General features: G+C 34.1%; 1 protein-coding gene across 1 annotated transcript; it reads right to left on the bottom strand.

The window, feature by feature from the left end:
• Positions 1-12,762: 12,762 nt before the first annotated feature.
• On the bottom strand, positions 12,763-15,540 carry LOC128999851 (uncharacterized protein K02A2.6-like). Its single transcript, XM_054426565.1, has one exon. It carries the CDS (start codon positions 15,538-15,540, stop codon positions 12,763-12,765), a length of 2,778 nt encoding a protein of 925 aa, XP_054282540.1.
• Positions 15,541-16,227: the final 687 nt, after the last annotated feature.

Genomic DNA, 16,227 nt, shown 5'->3' with positions numbered 1-16,227 from the left:
TATTTTTAGATTCCTATAACTTTCTGTCACTTCCATTATATAAATTGGCTTCCAATTTAAATACATTTAGATTCATAGACAATCCTCTACTACAGCGTAAAGGCGTATTTCCCTATGAATATATGACGGGACCAGATAAGTTTGCAGAGTCTCTACCCCCAATTGAAGCATTTTACAGTACTCTAACTAAAGAACATATCTCTCCCATTGAATATGAACATGCTAAAAATGTCTGGACCCATTTTAATATAAATAATTTACAAGAATATCATGATTTATATCTTAAAACAGATGTATTGCTACTGGCTGATGTCTTTGAGACTTTTAGAGACCTGTGTTTAAAGGATTATAAACTTGACCCCGTACATATGTATTCACTTCCTGGATTAACATGGGAGGCCTGTCTTAGAATGACTGGTATAAAATTACAATTATTTCAAGATATTGACATGCATTTGTTCATAGAAAGTGCAATCAGAGGAGGAGTCAGTATGATTTCCACACGTTATGCTAAAGCCAATAATAGATATATGGGTGAACACTATGATCCCAATCAAGAGAGTGTGTATTTAATATATTTAGATTGTAACTCGCTATACTCTACAGCAATGTGCGAGCCACTGCCTGTGGATGAATTCCGTTGGACTAATGAGATAGACTACAAATACAATCAAAATTATGAGTTTGGTTACATTTTAGAAGTTGATTTAAAATATGATAAAAGCTTACATGATTTACATAATGACTATCCATTGGCACCAGAGAAAATGAATGGGAAATTAATACCAAATTTAAATGACAAAACTAAATATATTTTACATTATAAAGCATTACAAAAATATGAGGAATTGGGGTTGGTTGTTACAAAATACCATAGAATTTTAAAATTTAGACAATCAAAATGGCTTGCACCCTATATTAATTTTAATATTGAAAAACGAAAAAGTGCTAATAATGATTTCGAAAAAGACTTTTACAAATTGTTAAATAATAGTCTCTTTGGTCGAACAATTATGAATCAACGAAAGTTCCGTGACATATATCTCAAGGATGAGTCACTATTAACAAAATATGTCACTAATCCAAGGTTTGACTGTAGCAAAAAGTTCGATAACAATTTACATGCTATACATTTAAATAAATTAGTTGTAAAGTTTAATAAACCAATATATTTAGGAATGACAATTTTGGATATTAGTAAAGTAATAATGTATGATTTCCACTATAATTATATGTCAAAATTTAAGAATAAAAGATTTCTAATGACAGATACAGATTCATTAATGTATGCTATAGTTACAGAGGACTTTTACAAGGAAATAGAATGTGACTTGCACTATTTTGATACCTCTGGATATAGTAAAGACCATTTCTTATACTCTGATAAAAATAAAAAAGTCACTGGAAAGTTTAAAGATGAATTAGGTGGTCATATTATGTATGAATATTGTGGTTTAAGACCAAAGTTATATTCTTATATTCCTCTAAAATGGTTATATGAAGAAGACAAGCAAGCTTTAGAGGTGAAGAAAGCTAAAGGAGCTGATGGTGCTACAGTTAAACATCTCCTTAGACATCAACATTATTTGAACTGTCTTGCAACTGGGCAAGATTACTACGAGAATGTGACAAGAATTAAATCTACAAATCATCATCTTCAAACCTTGACCATGAACAAGAAAGTACTATCATTTGACGATGACAAGAGGTTTATTCTGGAAGATGGCATCAATACTCTTGCTCTTGGTCATTATAAAATTGATCAAACATAAATTGTATGTGTAGATATAAAATAAATGCAAATGTTAAAAAAAGTCTTTTATTTATTTACCCTTACCATCCTCTTGATAGAATTGGTCAAACATAAATCTATATTTGCCATTATTCTTTGACCTTTCTTTGTCTATTATGAACAAGCCATATTTAGTTTTATCCCAACATTGATGACAGAGATTTTTAAATTGGTCAAATGAAAAGTCATTACCAACATGATTGTGATATACATGTTTTAAATTTAAATCATCTTGTTTGAATAATATTAGGAAATTTACATTATCACGTAAATGTTTGTGTACTTTGCTGTAAGATTGACACAAGTAAAAACAGTTAATATTTTTGTGTCGACCCATTGAGAAAAATTGTGTAATATTTGGACTATTTATGTCATCAAATACAACAACTGACTGTGATTTTACATCATTTGGCGTGATTTCACAGTCAGTAAACGTGTGTAATTTCACTTCGTCACACAAACTAAATATTTCAATTATTTTTTTATATTTTTCTTGTTCTAAAGATTTAGATATTAAATATAAGTTTGTAAATTTTAATCCTTCCTTTCTTACAATTAAATTGTAAATTACAACCGTCTTCCCACTTCCACTTGGACCACAAATAACACATCGAATATTGGTAGGAAATAGACCCAACTTCTTTGGTATATTTTCCTTAGTATGTACTATTTTAAATTTATGTTTTTGTTGAATAAAAGACATTTTTTATATAATAAAAATGGTAAAAAATGATAATAAGAAAACATGTAAAAAGGGCAAAGGTTTATTCCTAAAGCCTTACAGGGGTCGAGGGTTATTGAATACTCTTATAAATAACCTTCCATTCCCACTTCACATACCATCATATCAGTACTGTGGACCTGGAACGAATATACGTGGGAATCTAGCCAAAAATGTACCTCCAAAAAATAAACTAGACTCTTATTGTAAAGAGCATGACATATTCTACATGAATAATCCCGATACCGCTGCTCGGAACAAAGCAGACATGAGATTAGCAGACTTAGCTTGGACTAGAGTTACGGCCAAGGACGCAAGTCTTGCTGAAAAAGCTGCTGCTTATGCCGTGACAAATTTGATGAAGGCAAAAGCAAAAATGGGAATGGGATTAAAATTTAATAAAAAAGATGGACAACTACCAGCTGTTAGAGGCCGCAAAAGACGTGCCTCACTTCAGGGGGGTGTACCTAAAAAACGAGCTAAAAAATCTAAAACCAAGAGTAAAAGAATGCGGAATAGTTAATTTAGATAGCTCATCTGGCACACATTGGACAGCATATCGTAAAAAGAAAGATATTGTAATTTATTTTGACCCATTTGGAATCCAACCTCCAAAAGAAGTAATTAAATATTTTGAGGGATATAAAATCTTCTATACAACCGATCAAATACAAGATTTAAATAGTTCTATTTGTGGAATTTTATGTTTATCATTCATAAAAAATTTTTGTTTATAAAAATGGATTCATTTACTATAACATTTTCGGGTACAGAGCCAGAGCTTAAGTCAGTGTTCTTTCCTCCCATAGAATTAAATGATGATTATGTAATTGGATTAGTAGATTTTCAAAGTTATAATTCTATATTTAATGTTAAAAAACCTCTAAATACTTTAACATATTATAAAGTAGAGAAAAAAACATTACCAAAAGGAGATATCTTAGTTGATGATTTAAACCAGTTATTAGATGGTAAACTTAAAGTTATAATAGATAAAAATGGAGACGCATTAATTAATACTAAATCCAAACTTTTATTCAAAGGGCTTATTCCAAAATTAAATCAACTTAAAGGCAACAAATTAACCATTGGAGAAGGTGATGATGTTTTCTATTATGATCACAATGCTCCAGTTACAATAGAAATTTCTGAAGGAACATATGAGGTGGTTGAGCTTGCAAAGGAAATTCAAAAGCAAATCCCAGACTTTTTCCTTACAGCTAATAATAAAACTATGAAAGCGACATTACTTTCTAGCCATGTGTTTGATTTTATAAAACCATGTTTAGGGTCTGTCTTATTGGGATTTAAAGGTGTTTCTACTCCTGGTGTTCAGTTTGAATCTACAAATAAAATAAACATTAATAATGTAAATGTGATTAGAGTAAAATGTAATATTGCAAACGGGTCCTATTTAAATGGCAACAAATCACACACCATACATAGCTTTTATCCAGAAGCTCCTCCTGGCTACAAAATTATTGAAGTTCCAAGAAATATTATATATTTTCCTGTAAATAAGAGAAGTTTAGATGTTGTCAGTATTACATTTGCCGATCAACATGACAAGGCAATTGACTTTAACGGAGAAGAAACTACAATTACTTGTCATATAAAAAAGATATGAGAATTTATAAGAATTTATCTATAAGTGTACAAAATGCTAGGTTCCTAAAGTCAATAGGACTAAAGTTAAAATTTTCTATTAATAAAAATGGAAGATTTTCTAGACGTTACAGGGAAATCCCAATTCGACGATAGTGTGGTTAAAATTACAAATCACTCCTATGTTCCCCACAACACTTTGGCAATAAATAATTCTGATGAAATTCGAATATGTATTAATAATCAAGATTTGCTAACTCTCCCATGTAGGAGTTATCTGTATATTAAGGGAGAAATTGAAAATCATGATAAAGGTCATTTTATAAATAATGTATTTGCGTTCTTATTTGATGAAATTAGATACGAAGTTGCAGGTAAAGAAATAGACATTGTAAGAAACCCAGGAATTTCTAGTCTTATGAAAATATTGAGCTCTTACAATAAAACTACTAAATTGTCAAATGTAGCATTTGATTCTGACACGAATTTAAAAGAGTTCCATAAAGGTGGCAAGTTCAGTACTTGTTTGCCATTAGAGTTGTTAATGGGTGTATTCGAGGATTTTAATAAGGTATTAGTAAATGTCAAACAAGAATTGGTGTTGAAAAGATCCAAAAATGATTTGAATTGTATATTAACAACCACTAGTGCTCCAGCCAGTGGCACTGCTGATACAATTCCCAAAATTACACTTAACTCTATTCAATGGGTCATGCCACATGTGATACCATCAGATGGGGAGAAGTTACAATTACAAAAGATGTTATTGCAAAATAAAAATTTGCAAATTGCATTTAGAAGTTTAGAGCTGCATGAACTTCCATCATATCCCAATACCACAAGACATATATGGTCAGTAAAGACATCTTCAAGTTTGGAGAAGCCTAGGTATATTATATTTGGTTTCCAAACAGCTAGGGATAATAGTGCACGAAAAAGAACTGACGAATTTGATCACTGTAAATTAAAAAATCTCAAAGTATTTCTAAACTCTGAATATTATCCTTATAGTGATTTAAATCTTGACTTTGAAAATGGAGATGTCTCTAAAGCTTATGAGATGTTTATGAGGTTTAGAGAGACTTACTATAATACTATCCCAGATCCTATGATTAGTAGGGCTGAGTTTATGAAGAAATATCCACTAATTATAATAGACTGTTCTAGACAGAATGAAACAGTGAAGGAAGGAATTGTTGATATTAAATTAGAGATTGAAACTGCAGAAAATGTGCCAGCAAATACATCTGCATATTGTTTGATAATACATGATAAAGTGTTTGAGTACAATCCTTTGTCAAATGAGATAAATAAAATGTAAATAAAAGATGAAAAACATTCAACAAGAATTGGTTGACTCTGCAAATCAAATACGAGAGAAATATAGAGCTTTAAAACGTGGCAAGTTTCTAGAGGCTGAAGAGAGGTTCCAAACATTCCAACCTTTAATAGAGCCATTACAAGAATTAAAAAAAATCACAGCTATTGGCAAAACAGAGAGGCCTCAAATGGAGATACTCCCAATGACTCCATCTAGAATATCAATGATACCAAGATTACAACCATTACAACCATTACAGCAATCCACTCCACAGAAATTAGATTTTGGTCTTTTAGCATCAGACTATTTAGGAAATTACCTCAGTAAAAGTAGTATGACAGACACTACATATGGTATTAGACGAGAAGCAAATAAATTTTTTATTGGAAATAAGGAAGTTGATATTGCCAATGATGATGTCACAGTTGCAAATAAAACCTACAAGGGGACAAAAGGCTTGTGGCAGTTGTTAACTTTAAAAGAACCTGAGGATTATACTCAGGTTGATTTGCAAAATTATAAAGAGATTTTGGAAGCCACAAATGGACATTTAAAGAGTTACAAAGATGGTGCACCAATTTCAAGTAATAGACATACTAAATATCTTAATATAATTAAACCTCTTTTTAAATCTGTTGGTGAAGGTTTGAGACAAGTGACTGGTAATAAAATAGACTATATTTATTGGGATGATCCTAATGAGCTTGTAGATAGGTTAAGACTTCTTTGGCTAAGTCGCCAAGCCGGTAACTCAGGAGTGGATAATGAAATAGATTCCATTATTGAGGAATTAAGAGAAAGTGGAATTATTTATTAAATAAAAATATGTTTATAGATAAATTTTATCGTTTATATAATCCATATAATAAGCCTACAGAACCCAGGGCTAGTAATGAACCTACTTTAAATTTACAAGACGATAGTTGGAATTGTTTAAACCGTAAAATTGGTAATGTTAAAGATGGGGAGTTTGTAGATGATGTATCAACTTTGGGTCAGACATTAACTAGAAAAGGTGATGTATTTTTACAAGGTAAAACTAAATATGAGTTTTTAGAATCTAAGAATAAAAATTGGAATGCTAAAAAACAGAAAATTACTAATGTGGAAAAGGGTGAAAGTTTAGATGATGTGCCCACTTTACAACAGACTTTAATACGAACAGATGGTGGTACATTTGTACAAGACAATAAAAATTATGAATTTTTAGAATCAGAGAATGGTGTTTGGAATGCTAAGAAACGGAAAATTACTAATGTAGAAAAGGGTGAAAGTTTAAATGATGTGCCCACTTTACAACAGACTTTAATACGAAAAGAAGATGGTAAATTTGTACAAGACGATAATAATTATGAATTTTTAGAATCAGAGAATGGTGTTTGGAATGCTAAGAAACAGAAACTTAGCAATTTGATAGAAGGTACAGATAGTAAGGATGCTGTGAATGTTTCACAAGTTCCAAAAATGGAAGCAGGCTATTGGGATTTTAATAATAAAAGGTTAGTACGTGTTAAACCTGCCGTTGATGACACTGACTGTGTTACAAAAGAACAGACTATAACTTTTGATAAAAAAGAAAAATGTTGGGATGCCAAAAAACAATATATAAGAAATCTGCCAATGGGGGAATATTTAGATGATATTTGTTTAATGTCACAAGCTATGTATTATGATGGATCAAAATTTGTATATGGAGGAAGAAAATTTAATTTGATGGAATACAATCCTGATTTATTAGTTGCCGACCCCACATCTTTGAGTGGATTTAAGTATATAGATAATAGACCATATATACCAGAAAACTATGTATTTAAAAGAATGGAAGATAATCTATTGATTGGGGCTAATGGTAATATATTTACAGTACAAGGAAAGAGTGATGTTATAAAAAATGAATGAAATTGCATACGAACTTCATAAGCCTGCAAGAAAGAATTTCATTAGAAGGTCTTTTAAAGTATTAGGTATAAACGAAACTGTACAAATAGATTTAATTGATATGCAAAACTATGCTAGAGAGAATTCTGGCAATAAATATATTTTAACTTTAATAGATACATTTTCTAAAAAAGCTTATGCTGCTCCGCTAAAGAATAAGACGGGTTTGGTGGTTACAGAAGCCATTAAAACCATTCTACCAAAGGGGGTTAAAAACATTCAATCTGACAATGGAAAAGAATTTTTTAATCAATATTTTAGCAAACTAATGAAACAATTAAATATTAATCACTATCACACATTTTCTACAACTAAGGCTGCAATTGTGGAGAGGTTTCAGAGAACTTTAAAGAATTGGTTATATAGGGAATTTAGTGCTCAGGGGAGTTATAAATGGTTGGATTTACTTCCAAAGTTAATTCGAAAATATAATAATAAGGTGCATAGATCTATAGGAATGAAGCCTAACCAAGTGAATATTAAGAACAGTAAATATGTGCATGAGAGGTTGACTTCTAAAGTAGTGCAAGTTAAAAAGCCAAGATATAAGGTAGGTGATAGTGTGAGAATTTCCAAGTATAAACATGTTTTTAGTAAAGGATATACCCCGAATTGGACAGGGGAGCTATTTACAATAGCAGAAGTAAAGAATACAAAGCCTGTGACTTATATCTTGAAAGATGAAAATGGTAATATAATCAGGGGAGGCTTCTATACAGAGGAATTGTTAAAGACCAAATATAAAGACATGTATTTGATAGAAAAGGTTATTAGGAGAAAAGGTGATTTATTATATGTCAAATGGCTTGGGTTCCCAAGTAGCCAGAATTCATGGATTTCCACTAAGGATGTCCAAGGGAGCGCGCCATGAGCCGGGAGCGCGCCCAAGTTCGCATACAAACCTCGCTCGATTTTGTGAATGGATGTGGATTTGAAATAGTAATGAAGTTATACAATGGTATTGATCATTTATATAGGCTTGTATAGGCCGAGAGCTGGATTTTTAAAAAAGTGGTCAAAAAAAGCTCACCATGTTATTCTTATGGGGAAAACGTGCCTAAAGTGTCATAGGACCATCATATTGCCACTACTAACTTTAAATATTAATTCTAAAGAAGAATATTTATTTTATTTTAATAACAAATGGTAATGCCAAACACCAAAGCCACAGAACCCAAGTCCACTTAATCTTCAGACAACAACCTTATCGCTCTATTCTTGTATATTGTCCTCCTTATAGCTTGTCGTTCGCCACAGACAAGTAACCTGGTCATTCTCTCTCTGTCCACGGACCTATTAATATGTTCTAGTACCGGCCACCTCTTTTAATCTCATTGCCATTTGATCAAGTTGTTTCATTATTTTATCATTTTTATTGCAATTGATATTGCCCAATCTTAAATTCGTTATTTTGTTGTTTTATTTTATTTGTGTTTTATTAACTCACGAATCATGCACCATCGAGTAATCAGTGTCCTGTGCGGTGTCGCGACTTCCGCGTAATTTAAGTGGCCACCAACAATAAAAGACTTAGCGTTACGTGCGAACATCAAGCCTTCAAGCAGAAAGAAGAGCGAAAATCGTCTCATCCAACATCCAACTACCAAGGGTTCGTCACAGCGCCGACACTAAATCTGAAGTTCAAATACGCCATCTTTCCCCCTACGTCTGCACTGGAGTTTTTAAAGGGACATGTTTTCTAGTTTCTTATTATTTCCACAATTTAATTTGTGGTGTTCCTTCGTAATTTACCTATGAACATTCACTTGTAATATTCAATTTAAAATAAATAATACACTCATACGTAACAGGATAAAATGAATTAATTTAGTATATTTTATTGTCTAATTTATTATCAAACATTCAGTATTTAGGCTGCTGCATTTTATAAACCAAACATCGTATATTGCTTTCTTGGCCTATCGCATAACGTTATCCTGTTTGTACGTGTTGAACTTAACTGATTGCATTAATGAATTATTAGCAATACAATTAGCTGTTAATTATAATTTCAATGGGTCAAAACGATAATCTATAAAGGGTTATCTCGTCATCTCGAGAGTATTTAATTCTGGCCACTAACTTGAAACCCAAAAGGCGGGTATATTATTTATATGATTTCTAAACGAAACGTAAATCATCATTAATGTATGTCGCAACAGTTATTTTATGTGTATCCAAGTCACATCAAAAAACATTATTCTATTAATCGACATTAATGTTGCAAGAAGATTCAATATTTTAATATTTGTTCATACTTATAATTAATTATTTTCAAAGCAACCATCACTTATAATTTGGAGACAGCAATCAAATAACAACTTATTCATTAGTTTATTTGGAATTAGGAATCACGTATAGCCTATATTTCAAAGTCAATATTCTATAAATGGCCAACAGGCTAGAGTAAGTTTAAAGTATTTAACTATTGTCAATGGGAATCAAAAATATATGCCAGTTTGATTGTTTTGATTTAACCGCAAAATTTGACACGTATGAACTACAGCCTACCCAAACCACAGTAAGAAATTAAAGTCATACAGGGCTGGTCGTCAGGGTTACAAGATTTGTTTGGTGTAAGTACAAAGTAAATTATGTGTGATGATGCTTATAAATTAAGAGGTTCCACGTCTAAAAATTGTTGGAATTGTGGTAATGAACAGCCTTGTATGTCTTTAACCAAAGACAAATTTGTTGACATAAAAATAATTTAAAGTTAAATGAAGGTTCATGACTAATTTTAAAATAGTCATATTTCATTTAGTGATTTATAAAATTTAAAAACAAACATTTGCCGAGTAATTTGAGACCAGAAAGAACTTAGTGACGTATTAACAACCCGAGATATAAATCTTTTAATAACAACTTATTTGTAATAAGTTAAATTTTATTGTGTTAGGGTCCGTAGCTCGACTCTAACTCGTCCAACTTTGATGATCAATAGCTCAAATGAAAGCTCATACATCACTGAATATTTTAAGACTAGAACGAACTGCAAGCGTTAATAAGAACTGGAGATATAAGAAAAATAATCTTTAAAAATGTTTAAAGTACGAAACGACCGTAAGAAATGTATGGGGGAGAGTTTTCATTTGAATATATCTTCCAAACGAAAAAAAGATGTTTAAAAAATGTTTTCAGAATTGAAATCTGCGTGAAAATCTAGTTCATAATGACGTGTCACAACACTAACATTGCATTAAAAGATTTTATTAACATTCAATATGGCGGATCCAAGATGGCGGCCGAAAACACCAGCTAGGCCACTCTTTCAGACAAAACACCCGGTAGTACACGATTCTATATGTCATTGCCTATCTATCGCCACCAATCATACAATTGCTTCATTCAAAATCCCACAAAATTACATATGTCTCACAACTATATAATATTTTATTTTTTTCTACCTGTAATTTGTGAGATTTGTTTATAGCTAAAATACCTCCGTATCAGTAGACCTGTTTACTCAGAGAATTTCAAATGCTTCAACAAATACTTAAAATTGGAGCCACACATCAACATTTCTCAACGTATGTTCATAAACAAGCATGCAAAACTATTGACCATAAGAATAACATGGGAAGTGAGTATGCAGGTTTGCTGCCACGGAACTGTCAAAATGGGGGATTTTAGGCAATAATCAAGTAGATCTCTACTATATGAAGCCACATACCACTTTTTATTCAGATAATAGCAACAGTGCCCGTTGTGGTTAAATAACGGTCTCTAGTAAAATAATGGTTATTAAATCCATACATCACTTTTCTCACTAATATAAAGTGTACAGATTAAGCACATAACATTAGAATCACACACTTAACATAAGAAACACACTTTAAACACAAATCCAAATGGTTAACAACAACATTTAATCAAAGAAAAATTAATTAGATAACGTCATAACAATAAGCTGTTATTATTAACACATGTATCGTATGATTAGATTATGCATACTGGTAAACCAATTATTGCCATCTATACAAATTATTGGTTATTCTTTTCCGAGTCAGGTTAGCTCTTCTATCCGACCGATTTTCATAATTTTGGCCTTAAACTAAAGGTATGGACGTACCACAGATTTGCCATCAAGCATCGGCTTTCATTTTGACATGTATTTCGAGTTATGCACAAACTGCCTCCCTGTACATTTCTTATGGGAGTTAAATATGGTTGTTTTTTTTTAGTTCGTTTGGCTCTTCTACCCGCCCGATTTTCATAATTTTGGTTTTAAAATAAAGCTATGCAAGCACAGGCTATTTCTCATCAAGCATCATCATTAATTTATCTAATATATTACTCGACGAAAGAATTTAAATTAGATTTTTTTATTCTCACTTCAATTAAAGATGTATTCCAGCAGTTCCAATTACATTACCCTATATGTTTTGGTCTAAAAACCTTTAGTGAAAACCCAGCTTTCATTTGAGCTATTGATTATTAAGGTCGGACTACCTAAAGCACACTGCTGAATCACGAATCAACAATAATTACAATCGTTTTAGTACTTATCTGCAATCAATGATACGTAAACCTATTTTTATTTCAGTTATTTAATGTTATTTATTAAATATTAAGTTATTTAATGTTGTGAGGTCTTGGTCTTAAAATACTTCAAAGGCTTTCACTTGAGATATTGATAGTTTTAATCAGTTTAGTACTGTAGTTAGATACTGTATCACAGTATCGCTCAATCAGAAAATACTCAGAGAATTTCAAATGCTTCAACAAATACTTAACATTGGAGCCACACATCAACATTTCTCAACGTATGTTCATAAACAAGCATGCAAAACTATTGACCATAAGAATAACATGGGAAGTGAGTATGCAGGTTTGCTGCCACGGAACTGTCAAAATGGGGGATTTTAGGCAATAATCAAGTAGATCTCTACTATATGAAGCCACAAGCCATCAAGTCTCACAAATCCAACAACAATTATTGCCTAATAATGTTGGATTGTTGTAAGTTTGATTATATCTTGGATATGGAATTTTGTTTTAGATATATTTACTTAATTCTAATTACGTTATTCTTTTTGTTTTGACCTAAGAACCTTCAGTGAAATACCAGCTTCCATTTGATTTATTGATTATTAAGATCGGACGTACCTAAAGCACACAGCTAAAGCACGAATAACACAAATTGTTAAAAAAAAATGGAGTTATTTATCGTCGATTTATAGACAAACGATCTTGCTTGCAACCTCAACAGTAACTGTCGACTTTGACGGGTTTCACCTAGTAAATTTTAAAAAATCAAACTTTTATAATTATTTGCAAATTTACACAAATCAGGCTTTCCAAAACTCAACTTTCAAAATAAAATAAATCCACTTTCAATAAAATGCAACCAAAATTTCTTCTTCCCATTATTCATTAATAATTTTACAAGTCCAGCCTGTGAGGCTTTCGCACAGTCCGTCCAGACTTCCTCAGCGAGGGTGGTGGGCTGCACTGTGCTAGCGGCGACGCAGGAGTTGGCTGAGGCTGGGCTTGCCCTAGGCTCTCCCTGGGACTGGTAGTAGGCCTAGGTACAGGTGACATCATCAGGGGACTAGTTGGTCGATCCTCCGGTGGGGATGAATTCTTGGGTACTTGGGGTGATACAACGGGATCCTTGGGTGATACAAAAATCTCCTCCTCTTCTGCATACCGAGCTCTCAAGTGGTCTGCATGACAAAATCGGGGTTTTCCACCAATGACACTCACAAGATAGGTGACCGGACTTCTCTGTAGAATTATTTTGCCAGGAACCCAAGAAATCTTTTCATTTCGGACAGTTTTGACATAGACTGCCTGACCTTCTGAGAAAAATCTACTTCTTCCCCTAAGCCTATCAGCTGCATCTTTTTGTTCCCTGTGTTTTTGATCAATGGATGACTGGAGATTGGGTTTTAACATAACCAACTGTGTACGAGGCTTCCAAGACAGGAACATTTCTGCAGGGGTTAAGCCAGCAACTGTATTTGGAGTGTTGCGGTACGCAAACAAGAAATTATTTAATTTCATTTGAAGAGTGGTATGCTGAGAACACTGATGTTCCTCAATCACTTGACGCAAAAGGTTTTTCTTGACCTCCTGAACACTTCTCTCTGCAGATCCATTTGAAGCAGCATGATACGGGGGAGTTAATGTAAACTTCACATTGTTGTTATGCAAAAAGGTTTTGAACTCTTGACTAGTAAAAGATCTTCCGTTGTCCGACACCAGTTCGACAGGCAATCCATACGATGAAAACAAGGTACGGAGTTTCTCAATAACCTTGGAAGAATTCATGGAACTCATGATAAATACCTCTAACCATTTAGAGTATGTGTCAATCAAAACTAAAAGTTGCTGTCTCGACTCTGGATCCTCCGCAAAGTCAATGTGTATCCTCTGCCATCGGGTTGATGTTGTAGGCCATTGCTGCAACGGTACTTTAGGTATCGAATTCCTAGTTAACTGACAAGCAGAACAAGAGGCCACCACGTCTTCAATCGACTTCTCCATGCCTGGCCACCAGACATAACTTCTCGCCAGCATCTTCATGCGTGTAACTCCCGGGTGTTGATCATGCAACATTTGAAGCACAGATGAATACAGTTTCTTTGGAATCACTACACGAGAACCCCACAGCAAACAACCTTGTTCCACGGACAACTCGTCCTTCTTCCTTAGAAAAATAGCTAGTTCCGGCTCAACCGAGCTCGTCCAACCGTACATCACAAAATCTCGGACCTTCGAAAGAATCGGATCCTTATCCGTCATTTTACCTATATGCAAGGCAGTAATAGGTGCAATGTCCTTGACAACACAGAAATTGTTCATCACTTCTGTACACACATCTACATGTGAAACAAAATTAGCATCCAGCTGTATAGGTTCCGCTTCTGCTAAGGGTAGCCTAGACAACGCATCAGCATGAGGGACATCCACTCCCTTCCAGTACCTAACCTCCAAATCATATGCTGATAGAATCAAGGCCCATCTCTGCAGCCTAGCTGCCGACATACTAGGAACGCCCTTTTTAGAGCCAAAAATAGCCGTCAACGGCTGATGATCAGTCTGTAAAATACAATGTCGTCCATATATATACTTATGAAACTTTTTGACTCCAAAGATCAAAGCCAGAGCCTCCCGATGTAACTGAGAATAATTCCGTTCACTGGAACTTAGCGTTTTCGATGCGAAGGCAATTGGCCTTTCCTGACCATCGATGAGATGAGATAGAATTGCAGCCACCCCTCTGGGACTCGCATCACACGTCAAAACTATGGGCTTTTTTACATCATTGTGAACTAACAAACTTGAGTCCAACACCCATGATTTACTCTCCTGAAAGGTCTTAGAACACACATCCGACCACACCCATGGATGGTCCTTATGTAATAAGTCATAAAAACAGCTTATTCTAGCAGACAAGTTAGGTATAAATGCATGATAATAATTTATTAGACCAATATAGGCTCTTAACTCTTCCTTAGTACTAGGCTCATGCGCTTTACGCAGCGCAGTTAACAAGCTTTCTTGTGGACGGAGACCATCTCGGGTAATCACATGTCCTAAATACTCTATTGAAGATTGCAAAAACTTACACTTTTGTTGGTTTACTCGAACACCATTAGGCTTAGGGACAACCACAAGTGGAGTGCTCCACTGTGAATTAGTAACTCTGTACGCAACATCCTCTTGAACCATTCGGTCCAACTCACTCTCAACTTTCTCCCTTAACGCAAAAGGCACTGGTCTCGCCTTACAGAACTTAGGGACTGTCCCTTCCTTCAAAACAATGTGAGCCTTAACACCTTTAATTTCGCCCGTTCCAGGCTGAAAAACTGACCTAAATTTACTCTTCAACTTAGCAATATCCACATCAGAACTATGATCCACAGTGGCTTTACATGAAAACACGTTTTGCCAATCTAACCTCAACTGACCTAACCAGTTTCGGCCCAACAGAATCGGTTGACTCTTACTTTCTAAACTAACTACTGTCAAAGGCAAACTCGCCTGCTGATTATTATATTTAACATCGACATTCACTTGTCCCAGAACAGGTACATCATGACCTGAATAAGTAGTAAGTTTCACATTTGCTGGCCTAAGTTTGAGGTTAGAAAATTTTTCATAAAATATCTCAGAAGGACATATAGTCAAGGCACTGCCTGTATCTAGAATCATTTCTAAATATACATCATTAGCCACTAGGCCTACCTTATAGCCGTTGTCTGATCCTGATTAAAGGGTTGTACAAACCTATCTCTGCCATTGGAACTTCTAGGCCTAGGCCAACCTCTTCCTCCACTTGATGGACCCCCATCCTAGGTGTCGACTTTTTACCATGGAAACTAGAAGATTTCTTGGCTTTACACACTTTCTTGAGATGACCTACTCTCTGACAACCGTGACACTTGTAATTGGCGAACGCACACGCACTAGGCCAATGACCCGCAGAACCACACCTCCAACAAGAGTTTCTAGAATTTTGATTTTCACTACTCCTATGCACGAAAGTTTTAGGCCTATTTTGACTTTTCACATTGATTTTCGCAATGTCCCCACGAGGTTGCCCAAATAGGCTTGACTGCGATTCGGCCTGTTCCAGCCTGAGCGCCAACGCATAGATTTCATCAAAGTCTAATTCCTCCGACAACAATTTTTGCCGGATATTTTCATTAGAAATGCCGGAAATCACCTTGTACCTCAAAGCGTCTTTCAAAAAGGTACTAAATTTACACGAACTAGCCAAATGTTTTATTGAAACCACAAACTCTGCTATGCTTTCGCCCGGCTTTTGCACACGAGAGTAGAATACATATCGCTCCGCCACAACCAACTTCTTGGGCGCATAATGTAATTTCAACAACC

Source organism: Macrosteles quadrilineatus, unplaced genomic scaffold, assembly GCF_028750875.1.
Source record: "Macrosteles quadrilineatus isolate MER2022 unplaced genomic scaffold, UCM_ALF_1.0 Scaffold_1__1_contigs__length_201487025, whole genome shotgun sequence".
Lineage (NCBI taxonomy): Eukaryota > Metazoa > Arthropoda > Insecta > Hemiptera > Cicadellidae > Macrosteles > Macrosteles quadrilineatus.
Note: the sequence above shows the minus strand (reverse complement) of the source record. Positions and strands in the feature narration are given on the sequence as shown.